At 38.2% G+C, this 23,538-nt stretch overlaps 1 protein-coding gene across 7 annotated transcripts in view; it reads right to left on the reverse strand.

The window, feature by feature from the left end:
• Positions 1–23,538, reverse strand: part of LOC145976494 (uncharacterized) — a 304,704-nt gene that overhangs the window by 80,741 nt on the left and 200,425 nt on the right. For all 7 annotated transcript variants that reach the window (XM_083107612.1, XM_083107608.1, XM_083107607.1 and 4 more), the window contains 2 exons: positions 10,763–10,872; positions 335–453 (listed from right to left, as the gene is read on the reverse strand). In XM_083107612.1, the coding sequence (XP_082963738.1) occupies positions 335–453; positions 10,763–10,872 (229 nt within the window). The remainder of the gene's footprint in view (positions 1–334; positions 454–10,762; positions 10,873–23,538) is intronic.

The following is a 23,538-nucleotide window of genomic DNA, read 5'->3' on the forward strand; positions in this document are numbered from 1 at the left end:
GAAAGAAGCGAGAATAGATCAACGGTAAACGGTAACATGGAACGAAATTATAATAATATTGCGATGATAAACTTGACGAAAATAAATGCGGTTCTTTCTATTATATACAAAAAATATCAATAGTATTTAATCGAATATTCATTTGCGATTCTCATATAATAGCAAGTTTCACATGAGAAAAGATATTCGATATCAAGATTAAGATATTCGCTAGCTAAAGACATTTATTTTAGCAATCAACACTTATTTCAAAAATTCGGCCAAATATTCGTAAATATTTCGGTAATATTTTAACGAGAAATATATATATATATATAATTTAATTTGTACTCACAAGTGGTCCTGCCGCTTGAACGCTTTGCCGCACATCGTGCACACGTACTTCCTCTCGTCGCTGTGCGTCAGTTTGTGCTTCGTGAGCGCCGATGCGTTGTTGAACACCTTTCCGCAGACCTGCGACAAAAAAAACAGTCCTCGTTTTAACAGCAACGCCAATAAAAATTATACGCAATGTTGCGCGATTATATTTGCCATTGAATAAGCTATCTTTTTTTCTCCGATTATTACGATATCGCAAAAATCTTAGCTATTTTAGATATCTATCTACTTTGCCGCGTCATTTCTTTCTCGCCGAGTTTATTAGCGACACTAAACATGAGGAAGAGAGTTGCGCGAGCTCCGTTTTAAAGCCGCGGGACAAATTGGAGCTTGGCATGATTTTCAATTAGCATGCATGACTCTCGTAAAACGAGGACGAGTTGCTTTATGATGGACATTAGGATGACAATACCGAATGAATATCGTGCGGCGCATAGATGCGAATCTTCTTCGTATTTGCAAGTTTACAATCTCACAGTTATTACGTCCGGCAACGTCAGCAAGAATAATTTCGCAATTTCCGTAATCGACTAGTATAGTTCTTCATTCATATATGGCTGAGTCTCTCTCCAAGTCAAACGTTTATAAATAACATCAAATATATCTAAAATAAACATCTATAGGCATATTCACATAATATATATTTCAAGAAAGAAACATATAACTGAATTTGCTAAAATTATTGCCAAGTATTTTTGACAAGAAATGAGATAATAAATTTGTTATATCAGATTAAAATATAACAATTGTCGAAAATATATCTGTAATATATATTAAATTAATATATATTACAGACATATTTTGTAATACATATTAAATTGTTTTACATGTGTAATAATTTAAAATAAAAATTATTTTTCTTTCACAAAATTTATGGACTTAATTCCTTCAATATTTATATGATAATAATGTCTATTAAAAATACAATTATTTTTATTATTATTAAAATAAAATTATTAAACATACTTATTATTATTAAAATAAAATTATTAAACGACTTTTCTTTCTCGAATTATTTGATATTTCTCTCTCGGTTTGATATTAGTATAAGTTTACATTAATTCGATTATATTTCCCTCTGCGAAAACATTTCTTATTCATTTTACATGCATTATTGCATTCATTTGCATGCATTTATTGATTTCGTTTAATTAATTGTATTAGAAGAAAATTTGTTTAAATGTTCTATTTGAGACTAATAAGATTAAATCCAGTTTATTATTTCAAACAGCCAATATCACTCTGTGAAGAGATGTTAGAGATCATTTTATTTCCCAGATTTTATGTCACAGAATTAAATTGGCTACTCTCAAAGTATCGAAATGGAGCGACGATGGTAAAGATTTCGTAGCCATTAATGTTCCTCTGATAAATGAGGCCATTATCATCTGTCCTATTAAAGAATAAGAGATCGTATCACTGCAGTTACTTCTACGTACGTAGAGAAATTACTCGTAGATTTAACATCACGGGACCGCAGCGTGCACCACCGGTTCCGAAGATGGTATGCCCGTTAAGTATGTGGAATTAGGTTTATTATACGCGCCTGCCGGGGTCGCACACTATTTCAAGAACTATTTCAGGAAGCCAAAGACTGAGGAATTGAGTGCGGCCAATGTTCCAACTGAAAATCCAACATCTCGTTACGAATAGAGTGTCATCGTGCAAAATCGTGCATATTTCGCGAACCCGAGTAGAAGTAATTAGTATTTCTAATAAATTTATTCTGCTTTCTGTTTCTTTCATTGCGAGTTAATTTATATTCTTTCCAAATGCATAATGTAACGAAGCGATATCATTGTAAAAGTGTAGCACGAAAAGTTAACAAATTATAATAAACTGCGACTTCATCAACATTATTCCGAAAAATTATCTCTTCCTCTTTGAGTAGAAAATAATAAAATTCAAGTGTTTACTTGTAATGCGTATTTATAATTTTTAAAATCAATTAAATAATTGATAAAAAATTCGTAATTTTTTAATTTCATTAAATAATGTAAGATTGTTTATTCCAGTGCTGAATAATTAATTTGACATGGATACAATTTTTTTCTTTTATACTATCGTAAAATTGATTGCTTGATTAAGTTCTTATAGTTCTCATTTGAAGGAAGAAAATATCGAGCGATTTAGTAGTATATCGATCGGATCGTACTTCGCAAACAGAATCGATAATGCGAAAAGTATAGGATGTGGCTAAACTCGTACTAATGGTCTTGCTCGAGGAATCCAACGATCGAGATTCGGAATATCACGTCTCGGGAGGGCATCGGGAATTCGTCGTCACGTCGAAGGATTCGCGGTGCCGGCGTAATGCGCTGCGGTATTAAGCCGAAATTAATTTCCAATGCACCTGCTCCTGCCACCACCGTGCCACGTGACGACGCAGTGAACGTGCGATGGCACGATTCTGGGCCTCCATTATCGGAAAAGTCTTTTCCGCTTCTCGTTTCACTGTTATTTCCATTCGTCGGATGACACGCAAGATACACGGGTCATCGATGATACCGATGAGACGAAAAAGTCGAACTCGAAAGAGTAACGGATATTTCGCGAAATGGAAAAATTTCTTTTGATTTGAAAAAATCTGCATTTAGAGAAGAGAAAAAATTGTAAATGTCAATCGCATTTACTGCATATACTCGAAACTTTTTTGTCTCATTCACGTTAATTAATTTTCTTCGACGGTCACAAGAAAGATGAAATATTTTTGTGTTCAATATTATAAGCAAAATATAAATATATTAAATATAAAAGTTTCTTTTTTACGAACTTATTTATTTTTGAAAACTATAAACTGTCATATTATTAAACTGTAAAACCGATTGCGAAAATAAATGTAGAAAGATTTCTTGGCTTTTATGTTGAAAAAAACTTGCTGATATCCGGCAAAATATTTCCTGCAGAATCCTTAAAGCGCTTCATGCGAAGCGATACTATTTAACGATGAGCCACAGTTGCCATAACAACTCACGTAAAGCTTAAACGGTACAACTGTCAGCAAATATTTGTTAGGATTTAGCAAACAGACAAGAAATTCCATTTCATAAAGTAACGAGCGTATATAACTAACGTCTTCGAGAAAACGAAAAGTACTCTCCGATGTGACAGAAAAAATTTCCGGATCACAAGTAGAAAAACTTTACGCCACTTCCACTATCGAAAGCAAATCCAGATTAAAGAAGAAAGTATTAAGATGTTCCTGACGCGTCGCGGATAATATTGACCGAAGATGAAGCAGACCAGCAGAGAGGAAGATAAGAAAAGAAGGAAAAAGCTTGTGGAGATAAGAGGACGTGAAAATTACGGTGAGAGGAATTAAAAAAGCCAGAAGTGACACAAACACGAATATCTGGGGGACATGTAGAGATGACAGACGTATATATTCACGAGGAGAAATGAACGTTTGCGCACGGTCTCAAGGAGATCTCTCAGGATAGGTTAGGGAATGAAGGAAAGGCGAGGCCAGTGCCAAGGGAAAGGGGGAATCGTACTTCTAGCTCCTAAGCAGAAAATCTAATTTGCGTAGCTTAACTCCTAAGGAGCTCCAGATGCACGGACGCCAACACACGGGAGTTTCAATTTACGAGGCGAGGATCAGGACCAAGGGGGAAGATGAGAGGAACGGTTGGAGTGACGAAGAGGCGGCAGTAGAAATGGCAGATGGCGAGATAAGAAGGAGACAGTAGAGAAAGGTGGAGAAGGAAAGAGAGACAAGAAAACATACACATATGAAAGGGAGAGAAAAAGCGAGCGAGACGAAGATCCGAGCAAAGAGGATGCTGCAGAGAGAGAGAGTCTCGGCAAAAGAGAGTAAGAGAATCCAGCGACCATGAGTAAGGCACGCTCTTTCGTGTCCCTTACCCATCATCCCTGGTGCCAAAACTCGTATTTTCCACCCTCGGCGCAGTCCCTCTCCTCGAAAGCTAAATAAACATCATTACTCTTGGTCTTTCTACTACCGCTCCCTTTACAAATCCGCCTTCTCCTCTCCTCGCTCATCGCCGTGCCGATCTTTCGATCGCACTATTGCGTGCATACGACGGTTCTCGCCTTCATCATTTGGCTCACAACTGCAGTGGTCGAAGCCGTCAATGTACACCGACCAACAGCCGAGCCTGAATACGTAATCCCGCGGGTGGTAACATTGATACTTCGTTAAGAGGAACCTCGGCCGGAGGCGAGCGCACAGAAAGCAGGAGGACACTTGGATCGAGCTAGCTAATGGTCGATGGGGCAACTGATTCGTGGCTTAAGCCGGCGATTCTCCTCATCGATCGGTCGATCCGCTTAACGATCGTTCCGGTCAACCACATTCATCTCGCGGCCGGAGATGAGAATACGTTTAAAGGTCGAATGTAAAGTCGTACATATCAACAGAGAAAATATTCCGTTCTGAAGTTTTCAGAAAACTACGTTCGCAAAGATTTCCGTTCGAGAGCGATTTCTATTTGATCTCTATGATCTTGCTCGACTCGATCTAATAATTAATTTAAATAAATGGCTTGTTTATATTTATGTAAAGATTCGAAACAATTGATGTAAAAATATGCATATCTCATCTAATTATAAAAGAAATAAAAATGATAAATTTAACTACATTTTTCTTCCTAAATAAATGTGCAACAAGAAGAAAATGTCACAAAGATATATAGTATAGTATGACGTAATTCGCGTCGTCTGTAATAATGATCTAACCGCGAACGTCAACACCTAGCGAAAAGAAGGAATCGCAGCGAGGAAGAACGAGAGATTACTTCGTTATTTGAAGCTCGCTGAAGAGAACAGTTGCCGAGCAACTCGCGGATAATATGTATCTGCGGTTTCATCCGGTTAACGTTTGTTCTGGCTAACCACGTTCGCGTCCTGTCTCGAGTTTTTTTTTCTAACAGAAGCTGGAAATGGTAGCGTAACCCCGAGGGGGCGAGGTCACGAGACGAATGCAATTTGTCGCTCCCGGGCAGGCGAATCTTTTAAAGAAGTGCATCTTATTACGAGCAGCCGGTAAGGAGACGAGAAACTCGCGCTTCCGTAAATAATGAGGAGGGCAGAGGAAAGAGACTTGGTGTGCCATCATTGCTGCCGCTGCTGTTGCTATAAAGACACAAAGCCTCCGTCATGATGGGGGAGGATATTATTTCCGTTTGAGAGTCGGGACGAGCAAGTAATGCACGAACAGACCATGTTGCTAGGGAAAAGGGCGATGAATGGAATGTAGGAAATCGCGTTACCGCTCGAGATTTTCATTGTGTTGCGAAGGGCGACCGTACCGAGTCGCTCGTTTACCAGCAAATTCTTCTCGCAAAAGACAGATATAACAAGGCCAGCAAAATACTTCTCTTGCGAGAGCAAAGTATCCATCAAAAAAATATTATAAGCTTTATATGCAGAACTGAGAAAGGAAAAGAGATGTTTAACTGTAAAAATGAATCGTTGTCATTACTCTAAGGTTGAATATTTTTTATGTATTTTTTATTATTTATATATAAGTACATGTAACTGTTCGATATATCCTCTAAAAATTTTATATAATAATAAATATAGAGACGTGCAAGTATAATTAAAACATATTCAAAAATTTATTAAACATATTTAAAAATTTACTTCAAAAAATAATGTATTTCTTCATGTTATTCATACGGGACTATTAATCCTTTAAAAACATAGATTGGAATATATACATACATAAAATATGCATATACATATACATATTATATATGTATATATTCCAACCCATTTTTTTTTAAATTGTAAAAAATTTACATACATATATATTTTGTCGTTAACAGATATATATATATACATATATATATATATATATATATATATATATATATATATATAAAATACTATGTCATTAATACGCGGTCCTCATATTCAAGATAGACAATAGTAATTTCTTCGCGTGATATATACGCAAATTCGCGACGCATAGTGACGGATAGTTTTTGTCGGAACGGAATCAAATATCTCCGACGTAACTAAAGAAATATAGTTAAGATGAAATGTAATAATGAAGAATAGAATCGGCAATTTTTCATGATAATCATGATAAGCAAAACAATTGCAAGACGCTCGATTATTCCGATAGTTGTAGCGTCAGAAAATTGCGAGATGAAAAGATAAAAAAAAGAAATTAACGAAACAAAGACGTTAAATCAGAGAAAAGAATGGCGATCTAATCAACGCGAATCTAACAAAATCATAATCTCGTTTAATTCAATCAGTTAACTTTATTGCATCGTCCATTCTTCGCCTCTAAATTATCGCGTAGTCGACTTGCCTATATTTATCGGGAGATTGCGCTCGCTCATTGAAATTATTGCAAAACTTTCCCGAGTTTCTGTGAACCGTAATCTGATCTGATTAATTAATAATTTAATGTACAGTCGACGAAGCGAAAAATCAATACGCTCTGCAAGTTCATCGGCGATTCCATCAGCCTCATAATGGTACGAAATCATTTGCTTTTACAATTACACGAATGTTTTACAGTTACACGGATTAAATAATCGCAATAACAATAGTCCCTTCGATGATGACATATACATGATGAGAATTTAATTCTCATATAAAACTTAATAAGAGGCTTCGGTTTTATTAAATCTCATGCGAATGCAAATGTATTTATATTTGTCGCAAATTACTATCAACTAACGGCAGAACGATTAATAATCGCATGTATTATTCTCCTCCATCACGCAGATTTTCAAACTTTCAATATCATCATCATCCGCAATCTGCCATGCTGTTATATAAGGTATATAAAATGCTCGACGTGTTGCGTTTGAATTATTAATTAGCACGCGGCACCGCATCCAGTAGAGAGATGATGGCATCTATGAGAGGGCTGTGCCATGCAACAGGGCTAAAATGGAAATCGTTGATGCATCGCGAGCGATCATAAGGGTGCATTAAAAAACTTTATCTCGCGTCGCGCAGCATTAATCGACCGTCTCGCGCATAATGGCGTGCACGATAATTGGCGCATAAATTATGGCGGTACAGAGAGTCCCGTCGTGACGAGGAAAATTCCACGAGCGTCCTGTAATGAATAACAATCTATTTCCGGCGAGACAACCGAGCGTTACGGAAGCTGCGCTGCTGCAAAGACCGTTCTCTCTCTTTCTCTATCTCTCGCTTTCTTTCTTTCTCTCTCTGGAATGCTACCTTCCTTCTCTCTTGGTGATCGCGTCGATATCTGAGAGCTATAATCGAGCCGAGGCGGACGGACTTAATTCGTCGCTAACTCGATACATCGACAAGGCTTGTCAACAAGTCAAGCGGACCGTCATTTAATTACGTAACAAGGCACACGAAGGGTTGCTCCTAGCTGTTGGGGTTAACGCGGGAGAAAGAGAAGAGACAAAGCGGCAAGAGAAGGGGATGACAGAGGAAGTGGCAGAGATGAAGGAGAACAAGTAGCGAAGATGAAAGAGCAAGAGACGCGTACGACAACGAGAAGCGTCACATGGGAAGGATATGAATGAGGGAATATGGCCCGAGGTATGATCCTTTACAGAGAAGAACAAGAACGAGAGAAGGAGATAGAAGCGAAGAATCAGTCGCGAGGACAGCAGATCTGAAAGCGAATTCCCTCTTAACATGACGTCGTAAGTTTAGCGTCAGAGTTGGTTGTATAATTCTCATTTCGCGTCAAGATTAAATAAAATTCTCTGAAATATAGACCGACATATCTCTGACGTTAAATTGGACATGAGAATACGAATCCATGAGTTTAAGGAGCAAAGCGGTTTTCTTCTGTCAAAAGCCTTTGAACGATACAAACGTCGTCGAGAAAAGCGGAGGTGGCGAACGCTGAAAGGGTTAGCTCCTAAATGCCGCTACGGCGCGCCTAAATCGGTCGAGTGCACAGACGGTGAACCGGAGGGGACGAGGGGAACGCGAGGGTATGTATCGCGTTCGTGTGTTACATCACGAGGGCGCCTTGTTTGTTCTGCCTGCTCGAGACTCGCGTCGCCTGAATATTCAACAGCCTTTCCACCACACACGGCCACGGCGGCGCTTACACGGGCGCGTGTACCGCGTGTATAAACAGTGCCGACAACCTCCTCGAACATTTCAGCGCCGGTCGCCGGTGCGTCTTAATGTGGGTCACAAGGGGGTTGAGCTTGGAAGAAGGAAATTGAGCCGCGTTGAAATCAACGCTAACGCTGCCATTTCATGTTGTCGTCGCATAGAAATAAATTGCAATCACGTTAATTATTCCCAATTTGTTAATGGGGTTAAAGTTTGTCTTTATCCTATAAATACTCGCACATGCAATGTACCTACATAAATTACTTATATATAAATATATAAATTTTGATAGATAATTTTATTGTGTACAATATATGGAGATGAGACGAATCCATATCTGGAATTGTTTCTCGTGCTCTTGAAAAAATCTGATTTGGCAATCGTAGATAAAAATTGTTAAGAAAAAGGAAGCAGATAAAATTGGCCTAATTTCTTGATATCTCTGGAAATCAATATTTCACTGAGATTAATTTAACAGTGAATTAAAAGATGCTAAATTGCGATTGTGCACAGTTGATGAATGAGAAAACGTGAACAAAGGTAATAAAAGGATTTTCGAACTGTATTTCGCGCTTGATATCAGAGCTTGCATCTAATTCGTTGCGCTTGAAAAGGAAAATAACTGCGACGTGAAATGAAATAAAAAAAATGTTTGAAGTCATTTTTACGCAAATCGAGATAAAGCGAACTCGAAAGACCATCATAAAAATGCCGTTTGCGTGCGAAAACTCGTCCGGATTGCACGTCACGGATGCGAGTGCATCTCTGCGAGTCATGGCTTTCAGCAACAAGCGCGCCGGCGCAGAGCGGAGCGGAACGGAGCGGAGCGGAGCGAAGCGGAAAGTGGGTCAGCGTCGTTAGCGTTCGATGGCGCCATTTCGACTCGTTCCGGCCGCAGGCGAAAGGGATGGATAGGGGGCAAACACGCGGGGTAGAATGGGGCGGGTTAGCACGAATTTTGTGGCCTCGCGCTACGGTTTTCGAGCACATCCCCGTGGTCATCGATCGTGGTCGTCTAACTCGATCGGTCGCTAACGAACCGTCGCCTCGTTCTTCCCCATGAAAATGCTCTTTGTCGTTACGTGCTCCCGAAAGAAGGCTAACCGGTTAAATAAAGTAGAGCGGAAAAAATGCCGGAGGGAGTTTCCCGAAACGAAACATTACGGGGCGCATCGGGCAAAATTATCTATCGTATTTTATTCATTACATTACATAAAGACTATAAAATTACATTGCGCGAATAATTAAAGAGCAGTGGAACATTTGCGAACCGTGAAACAAATTTCGAATCGCGCGAATATTTTATTTCAGAGAAAAAAAAGATACTTTTAATCAACGTAAACAGACAATCATCTAATGCCGGGACGAGAACGGAACTTTCATCATTTTTCTGCCGGTGATTCTAGATTTAATTAAAATGTACTGGCAAAAAAGATATACTTGTCAAGAACATAGCTACATTATGTATACACGTAATTTGACCAGCTACACAAGAGAACGTACACACAAGAGAATATTTAAAAATAATGTTCCTGGCATGGCAGTATAATTAAAGCTGAATAATTTTATTACGGTAAAATGAGTGTACGCATTGCGCAGAATAATTATTGATAATGGACCACAATTTTTTTTCTACCGAGTAAGAGATAGCTTATTTAAAATTGTTGAAAATTGTTAATATTTTTTTCTTGAATACATCTATACTGCTATAATTGTTAAACAAAATTAATTATTAATTAGGAAAGATTTTGTTTGGCAAAAAAAGAAAATACAAATATATATATATATATATATATATATATATATATATATATATATATGTTAATATTGTTATAAAACGCTCGATCTTATAGCTGGATTGATTGACAATAATTGCACAAATTTTCAATGTATATATTATATAAGCAGTCATACTATTGATGAAGCCAATTTGAATGAAATTCGAATGACAGTCTATCCCACAACATTCACCTGTTACGGATCGTGTAACAAGTGTCAATATATATCGTTTCATTAAATTATTAATAATTCTAAATATCCATTTGGAACATTGCAAATAATATTGATCCATTAAAAGCATAATTTTAGAAGAGAATAGACAGACAAAATGTACAGAATTTTATCACTTCAATAATTAGATAATTGTGGCTATGCAATGACAATGTTATCTACTTTGTGATAATGCTAATGATCACGAAAACCCGACTATGTTTCTTCGTAAAAACAGTTATTAAGTATTTGATTTTTATTATATTTCTAACTAAAATCTTCGTATCACTTTCAGAACTTCATTCTTACTTTCAAAATAATTTAATTCATAGCTTATACGTCTTTAATTGCTCACCTGACACTGCTGTGGTCCCTGCCTATTCGGCGAGGAGGCCTTCGGTCTCGGTTTCTTCACTCCCAGCTTCCCAGGATCACCGCCACCGGCTCTCGATTCCTCGCTGCTACCTGAAACCAAAGACATAGAATCCGTTAACTATCGTAACGCCTCGATCGTTTGATCCGAGTCGAGAGACAAATCGATGTTGCTCAACTCGTCGCGAATTGCTAAAGTGGAAGAGAATGTTTCCTCCGACGCTAGACTATCTCTTTTATCGTCGAGGACTGACAACTTTTTGCGTTGACGACGCCCAAGATTCCGCTCGTCCTGCAACGTTTCTTCCGTGTCCCCGACACCACCCCGTCATCATGAGAGATGCAAGGTAGCGTCTACAAGACTTCGACATATGGAAGATTGATTGCCTACCGTTCTTTTTGCGCGCGACCTGCGATATACTTAATGGTCGATTGGCCTTGTCATCAACATCGATCCAGAGCGCCAACTGCGTCGTGAAAGGATCTCGAGGTGGCTTCTCGCCAAAGATTATACTGGCTTCCTTTACGAGAAGCGCCTCTCTGTTTTGCTGGCAGCCGTTTTTGAATGGTATCAGAATGGTACACAAATTTTCTTAGAAAGCTTCAGTATATATCAAAAATCAATAATGTATTTTATAGAATATAATATATATAGTTCATTATTCCATTTTACTGAAATAATTTCTTCATGAAAGAAATCACACACAGTAAAAATTTTAAAGAATTTATGAAAAATTGTAATATATTTGGATATATATAACGAAATAAGGTAAAGGGAATATAATAAAATTTTTTCCTTATTAAATTAGTGCTTGAAATACACGTGCGACTGATAATCGCATAGAAAAATCTAAGTTTTTTTTTTTTACAAAATAAGGACACTGATAAATATACCTTATTAAATGTATAAAATATAAATTGTTGTTCAATTTTATTGTCTTTCAGTTTGTCACTATAAATAAAAAAAGTTTTATCTACAATAACATTATAAAAGAATCATTAATAGATTTCTTAATATATTGCTTTTGTTGTCTGCAATTACGTGAAAAAATATGAATTAAAAATATGGATAAAATATTATTTCATAATTCAATCAATCATTTGTAAGTTCGAAAAAATCAACAGACATTTTTAAAATTCTCAAATGGCATTATTAATCAACGAATAAATCCGCGATCAAAAACTGTTGCCGACTAGCTATTACGGAGAACGGCATGCATCTGCAATTTTCCTTTGCAACGTCGGGAATGCTTGTACGTCTCTATGGATCGTCGTTACCGACGTGCAACACCTGCGATCATCGTTCTCCTTGCCACGCCTCGCCTACTTGCGAAGCAGCTAATTAATTATTGTTTCAGAGCTGCCGCAACGGTGCTGAAAAATTTTGTTGTGCTATTTGCACAACGCGAACTGGAGGAAAGATGGACTCGCTTAGTACGAAATTATGACACGGACCGTGTGCGCAATAAATAAGCGTCGACGAACGATTTTTTTCTCGGACAAATTTTCGTACGTCGTGGGAAATCAGCTGGAGATGCAGTTAAATGGTCTTCCTCCTCGCATATTTCACTGCATTTTACATCGAAATAATTACGAAAGAGTACGTAATCGGTTAACGTGCATCAAAATCCGCGTATATTCTATATTTTTCATCCACAACTGAGTCTTTAAGAATAAAATGCAATAATATATTTTTTCCAAAAATGAATCTTTCTTCCTCTAGCGGAAGATAGATAAATGGACGGAAAAAATCTGTAAAAATAACAAAGTTATTCTTATTTATACTCTCTCCCCTTTCTTTCCTTTCTCTCTTCTCACAATATCATACCGATTATATTGAACTCGCGCTGTATTTTTCCCGCACAAACAGGATTTATCCATCCCGTTGATAAAAGGGAGCTTCTAGTTGAAAACTGGCTTGTGTGTACACGGATGCCCTTTACGCGAATGTTTCTCGGCTCGCGAGTTTTGCCGGCGCGTCGCGTCGTACTTCGAAAATCAGCAGGCTGCGAGTAAACAAGTCTCTTTTCATCAGCTTCGACGGACGCGACCGTATTTACCGGGAACTCATATAGTCGTCGACTACGAGCGCAAACATCGAAGATGCACGTTTATACGCCAAACTTTAATAATTTTGTCTTCGAACTTAGCGAAGAGAGGCTGCAAAGACGCTGCGTCTCGCTCGCCGCTTGTATTCGCTGTTAATAGATACTTTCCTCTCTCTTTCTCTCTTCTTGTCTCGCTTGGCGGCCGCAATTTAATAAATCATCGAGCCTGTCTTCGATGGCCTGGCAACATGCACCTACAACCCTCCCCCTCAGCGAGCCACCCCAAGCCGAGTTTGATAAACGGCGGCTTTTCTCACAGTCGAATAATTCGCCGATCTCGATATCCGAGATACTCATCCGAATTCAGCCGAGCCGCAGAATTTCGAGCTTCGTGACCGCGTTCGATAAATTCTTCATCGATTTCGCGGAGATCGCGAGCGAGCGGCCAGTCGAATAAAGCGAGTAAAAGTTTGTTATCAGCAAAATCGCCTGTGCCCGCATCGCTCTAAATCATTGTAGCCGAACTAGTCTACGCTTTCTCTTTTATGTGGATTTTCTGCAACGTGGACTGCAACCACAATGCGATCAATCAAATCCGTCAGAAAATCGTGACTCACGCTCAACCGAGAATTGGCGTTCCATCGGGGAACAGCGCATTCACAATGGTATCAAAAGATTAGATTGAAATGGTAATATGACGCATGTATCGGTTACAAAAGAACCTCCCCTGTAATAAAATGCCTTCGCACTGAAATAAAATGCTTTAGCGTTGTAAAAGGACCGTGGATATATTTTAATTTTCGGTAATCGTTGTCGTTGTCGTTGGCGATTACGAATTTCGCGCTATTATTCAGTTACCGTGTTGCTATAACATTAAGCCCGATGCTATGCACGCTCATTGTGAACGCAAGATGCGAGCCGCAACCTGGGATCCCGCAGCTAGGGATGCGTTTGTAATTCCATTTACCACATAAGTGGATGGTGCAACGTGCAGATGGCATGCTTAATAAAGTGTACTTAACCGAGCCGAGGTTCAACTGCGCCTCGACCCGGCCTCGATTGCATTCGCGTTTCGTACCGTCGCTGCTATTCATACCCCCGGTATGTCTCAGAAGGCGGAGCGCGTCTCGCACGACGAGTGTGCATAATTGCGTTGCCAATTGCAATAGACGAATACACAGTTGCTAAATATTTTTGTGCAATATAATTAGATTATTATTTTTTATGTTAAAATAAAATCAGTCAAAGATACTAATTTGGCATTTTATTTGCAGGAACGTCGATTTTAATTTGACAGAAAAAATTAATAATGAATAATAATTAAAAATTTTTAACAATTCTACAATTTAATATTTATTTGTTAAACTCCATACTTTAGAAAAAATAAAAAATCTTTATTCAGGAATTATATATCAATTAACATATAACTCCTGAAATAAAAGAATTAGCTAATAAGAATTAAAATTATCTTTGCATTCACATTGTACGAAATTAATAATTGCAATTAGATGTTTCAATGATCTTGATTTAATAACAACACATGTGTATAAATAACGAGAATATTTTGTGGCGCAATTTGTACAATTATGCTCGCATCTTCGAGCGATCGTCAACAGTGTTAGGCTGGAAAACGAACGTATAATAGTGACCATGACTGCAAATAATTCCACGGCCGACTACATCGTATTAGACGTACTAATAAATTCACATATGTACTCGTATTCTTGGCGATCTCTCGATAATCATAAAAATCACTTCACATTTGAATCCGCGCCAAATTGACGACGCGCACAGTCTGTCGTTCATAAATTCATAAACATGGCAAAAGAATACTTAGCTCTGAAATTTGCGAGACGTTATACATGAGATATTTGAGGCTAATATATTGTGTATTACGATTTGTTTTTTGCTGTGATGATTTTATATCAGAAATAATATGAAGTTTTCTCTCTCTCTTTTTCTCTCTTTCTCTTCTTTAGCTAATTTTTCCATATTTTAAATCTTCAAAATAATGTAAAAAAGACGATGTAAGAAGAGAAGAGAAGAGAGAAAAAGAGCGAAGGAAAGAGAAAGACATGACTACATATGAAAAATAATAAAACTTTATAAATCTTGTACAAAGATGAGTTTAAAGAGAGAGATTAAATATACATATACGTTAAAAAAAGTAAATATCAGAATTCTCGAATATCTCATTAATGATATTAATACATTTAACATTTCGTTATTTTCATTTCTCTGCAAATACCACGATATGAATATCAATTAGCGAAATGAATATGAGATTCTAAAAGCCATGGAAATCTCATGGATAGACTATTACTTCGAGAAATAGCGTGTCTCTGCAAATGCAATTGCACCCGAGAGCTTTCACACATGCCCCCAAATGATTCTCCCTTCTCGAAATCCCGCGGCTTAGAAAGTGGGAATGGGTCTACTCGACGAACGTGCATAATTGCACGTTCGACGTTGATCACATCGGAGACACGTTCCGTATACAAACGCGCGATGTCTAATAAGGCAAAGTAGATGATATATATTAACTGTTATACAGTTTTCTACGGTATAATAAGAATTTATATCAGACAGATCGATGAAAAGACTGTTTATTATTTCATGGCGCAAATTATAGATACTATGAGTGATTTAGATAGAAGTTATAAATATGTATGTAGTATCATTATCATGTGTCTATACATATATCACTTATAAATAGGTTGTTAATATATATATACATATCACGTATATTACAATAGATCCCTTGAGCGTTATATAAAATGCCGACATCTTGTTTAAAACTAGTTCCGTCTTTTTTAATTAGACAAATGTCTATTAAAGTTAAACAAAGTTAATAATGCTATTATCATATATATATTTATCAAAAATGTAATATTAACACATTTTTTTACAAATTTTATTTTCTCAGTATCACTATTATTGCGTGGTACTTGCATAATTCGACGATCAGCTTATGGGACACAACATGTATTACGCACAACCTATATTCGACGACACGCGTGGCTTGTCGATGGTCAGGTGGATTTATCGGGATTTACGTTCGCGCAACAATGGAACCGCCGTTCACCGGAAAGAGGGCTCTCGCGACATTTCGAGAGACGAGAGCACGAAAGCGTAATACCACGCGATAAGGACACAACGGAGATGACGAGAGAATAGGTAATTTCGATCGGTGTAATTACCAGCCGCTGATAATACCTTGATTAGTCGCGGGCATTAGAGAGTAGAATCTAATTATGCAACGCTATCGTTAAATCCGGATTACTTGACGGACAATGGTCTTCTCCATCGAGTTCCATGATATCGCGAAAATCGATCTTGTCGAACACGCATGCGTTCTGACGAGTCAAAGAAATCATCGAATAAAAATATGTCATTTCGCAAGTTTTCAATCCGAAAAAGTCATTTTGAGAGAAGCTGTTCTCTTATTTTCCGGAAAATGTTTTAATTTTCATACTTTTATTATTCAAGTATACCGTTCGCATGATTATTATTCATTTACAACGTAAAATTTGAGGCGAAAACGCCGAGATTTCCCGTCATCTCCGGTTGTCAACGCGCGCGAGGTAAATCTTATTTGCTACAGAAGAGAGTACATTAATGCACGAACGAACAAACGGCGGGCATTCGAAACTGCATCGGGGCTACGCCAATAACCCTCGTCGGCTGACGTTCTACGGTTAATTACCGTCGTGCCACACACGCGAATGCGAACTTCAAAGCCGTTCGCGTCACGGTTGATTCGGCGGCCGAGTGTTTCCGGTCACGAGCGAGCAGCGCGCAATGGGATTCGACTAATGAGTAATTGTATTTCGCTGCGCGCGGCCATTTTCCGCGCTTTTACTGTATTAACGAGTTTTTATGAGATTATCCTGCGCGGACGCGGAGTTTTGTGCAGGCCGTGTGCGTCATTGCGGCGGTGCGCGCCTTGATAAACGCGCGTATCGGAGACCGGTAGCTTTGTGCGGGAGCTGCTTTCCCCGACATGCCCGACGAGAATTAAATTTCGCATTAGGGAGTTTTTGCGATACTCCCCGTATATTCGCATCCAGCAGTTACCAAGTGTGGGTCGCCACGAAAATTTCTATACCGTGTACGGTAACCGAGAAATAAAATAATGCAAAAACTCTACAAGGTATCCGGTAATTTCAGAAGATTAGTTTCTACGTTAAAAAGCGCTATGATGTAAAATTATAATATATAAAAAGAATAATTACTATATAGAATTAGAGAGCAAATTTATAAAAGTAAAAAAAAATAATTATAGTTTAGTCTACATTCATTTTCACGACAATGCAACATGTAATTTACTAGGGACGCGAAATACTAGTTTTTAAATATTATCGTACAACACGCGCCTCTTTTTCGTAAATTGCGCGATCGTGACGCTTTTATCGTTGTTCCGTAGATACGTTCGCGAATTTTTCTCGGGGAAAAAAAAGGAAATGCGTTGGCGAAAAAATGCGCGAACGCACGATCTCGCGAACTCGACACGGTCGCGCGACTCGAGTAGCCGCGAGCCGGGATGGAAATTAAAAAATTGCGAGTGCCACCCCCTGTCTCTCCGCTTTCTCCTGTTTTATCCCGGCCGCGAAAAGTTACGGACGATTTTACGCGCGGGCGCGCATAAAATGTCGTATGCGCTTTTATGCAGGCTGACGCTGTAAAAGTCCGCAGTTAAGCTTAACGGCCGAGGCAATGAAAACGATGCGTAAACCGGAAAGGGAAGGGAAACACGGAACTTTCCCGCATCTCCACCCCAAGTCCCTTGACCTACATACAGTAGCTCGGGCTCTGTATTGTATGCGTGTTTATATGTGTATTAGTTTCGGAAAAGTATATAGTTCATCGCGGAAATCATAAACTATATCGTCGCGTAAAAGCGTAATCGTCCCCACGTAATCCTCTGCGCGGTTGAGAGTTTTATAGTTTAAGATACGACCGAGTGCGTGCACGCACTTTCAAGTATCCTCAAGTATTCTTCTTTACGTTTTAATCCCGCCAGTTTTACCAGGTCTAATAAAACGTCGGTTCGTAAGAAAACGCGAAATCTCACGCGTGAGAATCTTTTCTCCGCGCATTTCTTATATACATGTCGTATTTATTCTTAACTTAGAATTTGCGTTGATCGAGCAGTGCGTTTCTCATTCATCTCATTGGAATCATAAAAGTGCGTCTCGTGTCAAAAGTTACCGACGAAATTTGCTGACATCCAAATAATTTTTAAATTGTAAATCAGAGTTTAAAAATCTACATATATCTATCTACATAGTTCCATATTATTGTATACTTGTATTCTCTCATCCTTATTAAGCAAATCATTAAAATACACGAACTGTAGACAGCAAGTAATAAAAAGACAAAAAAAGTTTTGCAAGAAAAACAATGTAATAAAAAGCGCAAGACGATCGCGCAGTCCCGTTTACTTTCACCATTATTATTCGTGCAATGCATTTATGCAGTTGCACGCAAGTAAAGACGTAAAGACATTCTTCTAACATGCGTCAGCTTGTGCATGCTGCAGAAGTGGAGTGCGAGCACGCGTTTGTTTCAAGTGAGGCATTAGGCTGCATTCACGAATATTCACGCAAAGAAACTCATGTTTTTTATATATATAAAAAATATCCTAGTATATTAAATTTTATATATATTACAAAAACATAATTATATATATTATATATATTATATATATAGTCTATGAGATAAATAAAGTACATATCTATTTTCAATGCATATATTCGAACATGTGCATCGATGCAAAATTGCATTGATGGACGAACGAATTGTTGATGTAGTCCGATGTGCACGCGCGAGAGAAGCTGATATAGCAAAAACATCTCCACCAGCGACAGCGACGTATTAAATCCATTGAAATTCTCGTTTAATATTCACAGATCGCATGAGATCAACGTTAATCCGGTAGATCAGAATCGAAACATATATTCTTTTTACCATCGTTATAATAAACTCCGAGATTGAGGCTGCTCAGAATTTTACGCATGTAACTCTATTAACTTTGCGTCGATATTTTCGAGACACTCGATATAGAGCAGCGAGAGATGATATCATCGTATAACTCGACTACTCAGAATAATGCCGCATATAAAACGCATGCGATCGATTGCGTGCGGTCGCAAGCAGCAGAGAAATGCATCGTGCTAGCATAAATTTTACGATCGAGCCCGGAAAATTGCTCGGACTACGGTGAGCCAAGCCGATTCTCGAAGAAGGATCAAGGATGCTTACGACATTTGGCTGGTATCGGCACTTTTCCTTCGATACTGAATATTAATCTTCCACGTCAACTAAATATCGTCATTTTTCAAGATGATTGAATTCAGATAAAGACCTCGATATTTTTTCAAAGAATTTATTTATTTATTTAATTGCATTACCATAGAATTTTAATTATTCGTTTCAGTTTAGTCCTTTAATCTTAAAATTAAAATATATAATTTAAAAAATATAAATATATTATTCAATTATAAGAAAAGAATTTCATACGGCATTAAATTATTAATATAATCAATATGTCGAATATATATATAATATTCAGTTATTAATGTAATCAATATTTCGAATATATATAGTATTCAATAATTAATCTAATCGATATTTCGATATATACATCGATATTTTCTGTACAATATGCCAGCAAAAGATTGTAAGATAACGACGTACTTGAAGAAATTCGCTTTTCGCGTCGTTAAATCGTCATTAGGACGAGACACGTGCAAACGAAAAAGTGAATTGCACGTCTATCTCGCGTTTACTATCGAGAATCAACATCCGGACGATTGTTATTGCTGCTTTTCGTAACACGCTATTGTTTCGATTTTTGCCGAACGTTTTCTGTACGGGAATCGTTCAATAATCGATTTATGTCACTCGTTTAATAATAGATTTTTTCGTTGTATGAATGGAAGGAATGAAACCTTTGATGGAAAATTTGTGTTTCGGAAAAAGTACGGCGATAAAATCAATATCGGACATCTACGTGCAAATACAATTGTAGTCTATAAATAATACATTGTTTTTGTCAATAAGGAACGTAAAGTTATAATTTTACTTATAAAATTATATCAGAGAAAACAGTTGATCTTTCCCTCGTGTTTATCGGGATACACGTGGTATTTATTTTTCTTTGACCGAGTACAGTAAGATTATTCATTTATAAAAAGTAGCAATTTTTGCAGCGATAACTTGTTCGTGCTGAACTTTCCTTGTCACACACGCCTGATCGAAAGTAAAATTTTATAACTCATGCCAAGAATCTCTCTCGTCATTTTTCCCAGGAAGTACGTAGTCTCGAGAACATTACTTCCACCGGTTGAACACGAAGCAATCTCGATGCTTCCGTCACATCGTCCTAGGAAAGAATTTCTTTCCTCGACGTCGGTGTTGCATATAAAAAGCAACGACGAATGAGAACGAAAATAACGCGCGATATTTCTTTTCGAGTAGCTTTCATATCATGTTAACATACTACATAAAAAAAGTTTTATTATTACCATTGGTTTGCTAACTGAAGAGAATTCCTGCGATAGTGAAATCTACACGAGTGGTACACGTAAAAATTAATCGCGTAATTCGAAAAATTTCTGTTAAATACGGAATTATAATTCGAAATAAAATGTTAACGCATCATAATAAATTCTAAATTAATAAATTTCAGATAAACATAAATCGACTGTGTATCTATTAAAACGGTTACATAAAGCGGAGTTAGGAAAGTATCGAAATTTGAGAGAGACGATATATCGAGTTCCGACGAAGATTTCCGCAACCAAGAGAGTCTCGGATAGTATCGACGACAAGATGTCGCGAAACTCTCTGAGACTGACAACGCGGGCGACGACAAATTGTCTAACCCGCTTAAGTTTGCGGACGTGTCCGGAGAGATGTGAGAAGGACAGAAAGAGACCCGATCGATCGATGACATAAAGGCTGCAAGCCGTAAACACACGGGGAGGGGAATCATTAAATATTGAAATTCGAACGAGGCGTAACGCGATATCGGGCCAGCTAGTACGTCACTCATATCGATAAACGGTTTCCCATTTTTAATGAAGAATTCGTTACACGTTGCGTCGCGCAGTTCGCTCGTTCATTCTCTTTCTCCTTCTCTCCCCTTTCCAATATAATCGACCGTTTTATGCCGTTAATTGTTCCGATTAGCGCGAACACGTTGAGCGACATCCCGAATGATTATTTAACTCGTTCGCGTTTCTTCTACGAGAGGATGTTTCTAGCTTCGACGCTCGTTACGTCGATTGAAATTGCGTGTCCCACACTGCCGTTTTTAATTACCGCGCGTATATCGAGTTTCGCGAGCGCACGTGCGTACAATACAACGCGAGTCGAATTTTGCGCGATTGTCGGAGAAGCCATTTAAACGCCTGTCAATTATCGGGATATCATATTTGTCGAAATAATATCGTGAATTATATTTTTTCCCGGATATCGCGAGATAGAGAATGCCTGTTCGTTTCGTGACGGCATGTTATATATGGCTGTTAGATAATAGGCAAGTTCAACGTATCGATAATGCGCGTACAATGGAAATGCACGGTCGATGATCTTTAATCGTTGTATCGGCGCACCGTCACGATTTTCATTTCGACATCGCACTCGCGTCACGTTTCATATCCCGTAATGCGCGCGACGCACAAATGTTCCGGAACGATTGAAAAGACGTATAATGGTCGGGGAAGGGATCAACGTTTCTCGAGTGATCGACATGTCCGAATAATTGACGTCCGTGATTATCGGTCCAATCGATGCCAGTCGAAAGTGTCACGCCGCTTCCTCGACAAAATCGACCGTCCGACTCCTCATTAGCTATAATCACTTTTAACGAGAATCGATACGGAGCAACAGAAACGAGGAAACGTCTCGCTTTTTTGACTTTTGAATACTTCCGCGTTCTTTCTTAATTGTTCACTATTTCGCAAGTCGTCTCTCCTTTCGCCATATTCAATTATATTTTCATAAATAAAAAAAGTGAAGGCAATTATTATTATTCATAAATTCATGATTATACTTTTTGAGAAAATGAACGATATAAATTGCATTGCGAGCATAAATAAATATTGGGAAAGTAGTAGAGAAAGAATAAAGAGATGATCTGCAGACAAAGTTTAATCGTGCGAAATCCCGGAGTTCAAAAATTGAGTGGAACAATAGAGGCAAGCGGGAGAGAAAGAGAAAATATGTGCACGTGTATGATAGAAGCCAACCTGAAGAAGGAAAAACGAAAGCAAATCATAAAAAAATGAATAAAAAGAAAACAAAAATGTCGGGGTGCCGTCGGCCAATAATGGGCGCGAAGCACCACTCGCCGTTAAAATCGCCCCAACTAATCCCTTAGCCTATCCCCTCGCTAAATTTATCGTGGAAGGTTCAAAAAGAAAGCAAAGGCGGGAGGAGAGGCTGGGAGACGAGGATATATTCGTTCAGCGATCCTCTTCGTAGAGGGTGGCTGCGACAGCGGGATGAGGGGTTGACCGGGAGAAAAAAAAGAGCGAGAAATTGCCAGGACCTGTATGCGGGGTGAGCAGCCCAATTTATAATATTTATCGCCGTTGACCGATAATGGAATTTTGCCGACACGACCCCATGTAGAACGAGAGAGAGAGAGAGAGAGAGAGAGAGAGAGAGAGAGAAAGCAAGAAAGAAAAAAAGAGAGAGACAAGTCGGAACATTGATACTAAATCCTGAATCGGGACGTATGGCCCCTAAGGCAATCGTAATATTCGTCGTAAACACGCGTAACCACCATCTTCTCTTGTAACGCATATTTTTCCGGCTGCGTATTATTGTGGACATGTGCAAAAAAAAGTGATACTTTGCAATCACTCATCTTGCGATGATACAAGTCACTTTATCATCGAACAATGTTCTTTAATCGCAAATTGGAGATCAATTTAGAAAATATTTAATATCTTGAAAATGTTAAAAGATTTTAATCGTAATAATTTTATATCATACATGTGTCTCTACAATTATAATGGTTTTATAATCTATAACATTAATTAAAATCCTATTTAAATAAAATTCAATGAGATGGCAGGGCGCCTCGTCTCTTATCGAAAATTCCGTGCCACCCAATATGTCGAAAGAGAGATATGTCTGAATACACATGCTTATGACCGCGCATGTAATGTGTCCTATTACAAATCCCGCTCGACGCTATAATATGATCTGCGTATGTATTTGCGATGGTCGCTTTCGGCGTTGCGCCGTTGATAAATTGAGCTGCAAACCGCGCAGTAGGGGCGTTCGATTTGCTAATTAACCCTCTTCAATTTTGTTCCAAATATTGACCCGAGTTCGCGCTATTGTTGGCTCTAGCTAGGAACTACGAAATCAGAAACTACGACTGACGCATGCACGCACGCAGTTTCCGATTTCGACTCGAATAATTAATCTCTTTTCGCCACTTACAGAAATTGTTTGTTCGCCGAGACTGTTTACGCGTCAAAATTAAGTTTGTTTGCCCGAATGGTAAACAAACCCGCTAATAACGACTATGCGCGAGTTCAAATGACAAACATCTGTCGCTCGATTATGCAATCTCATGCTCAACAAGAAATGCTCGCGAAGTGCTGCCTCTTATATCTGGATAAATATAAGAGTTGAAACCATCAACCGAAATTCCATCCTTGAAATTGAAATTATTGAAGAAAGAAGA

Source organism: Camponotus vicinus, unplaced genomic scaffold (assembly GCF_025532165.1).
Source record: "Camponotus vicinus isolate PSW18456_S1 unplaced genomic scaffold, iyCamVici1.0 SCAF_9, whole genome shotgun sequence".
Taxonomy (NCBI): Eukaryota; Metazoa; Arthropoda; class Insecta; order Hymenoptera; family Formicidae; genus Camponotus; species Camponotus vicinus.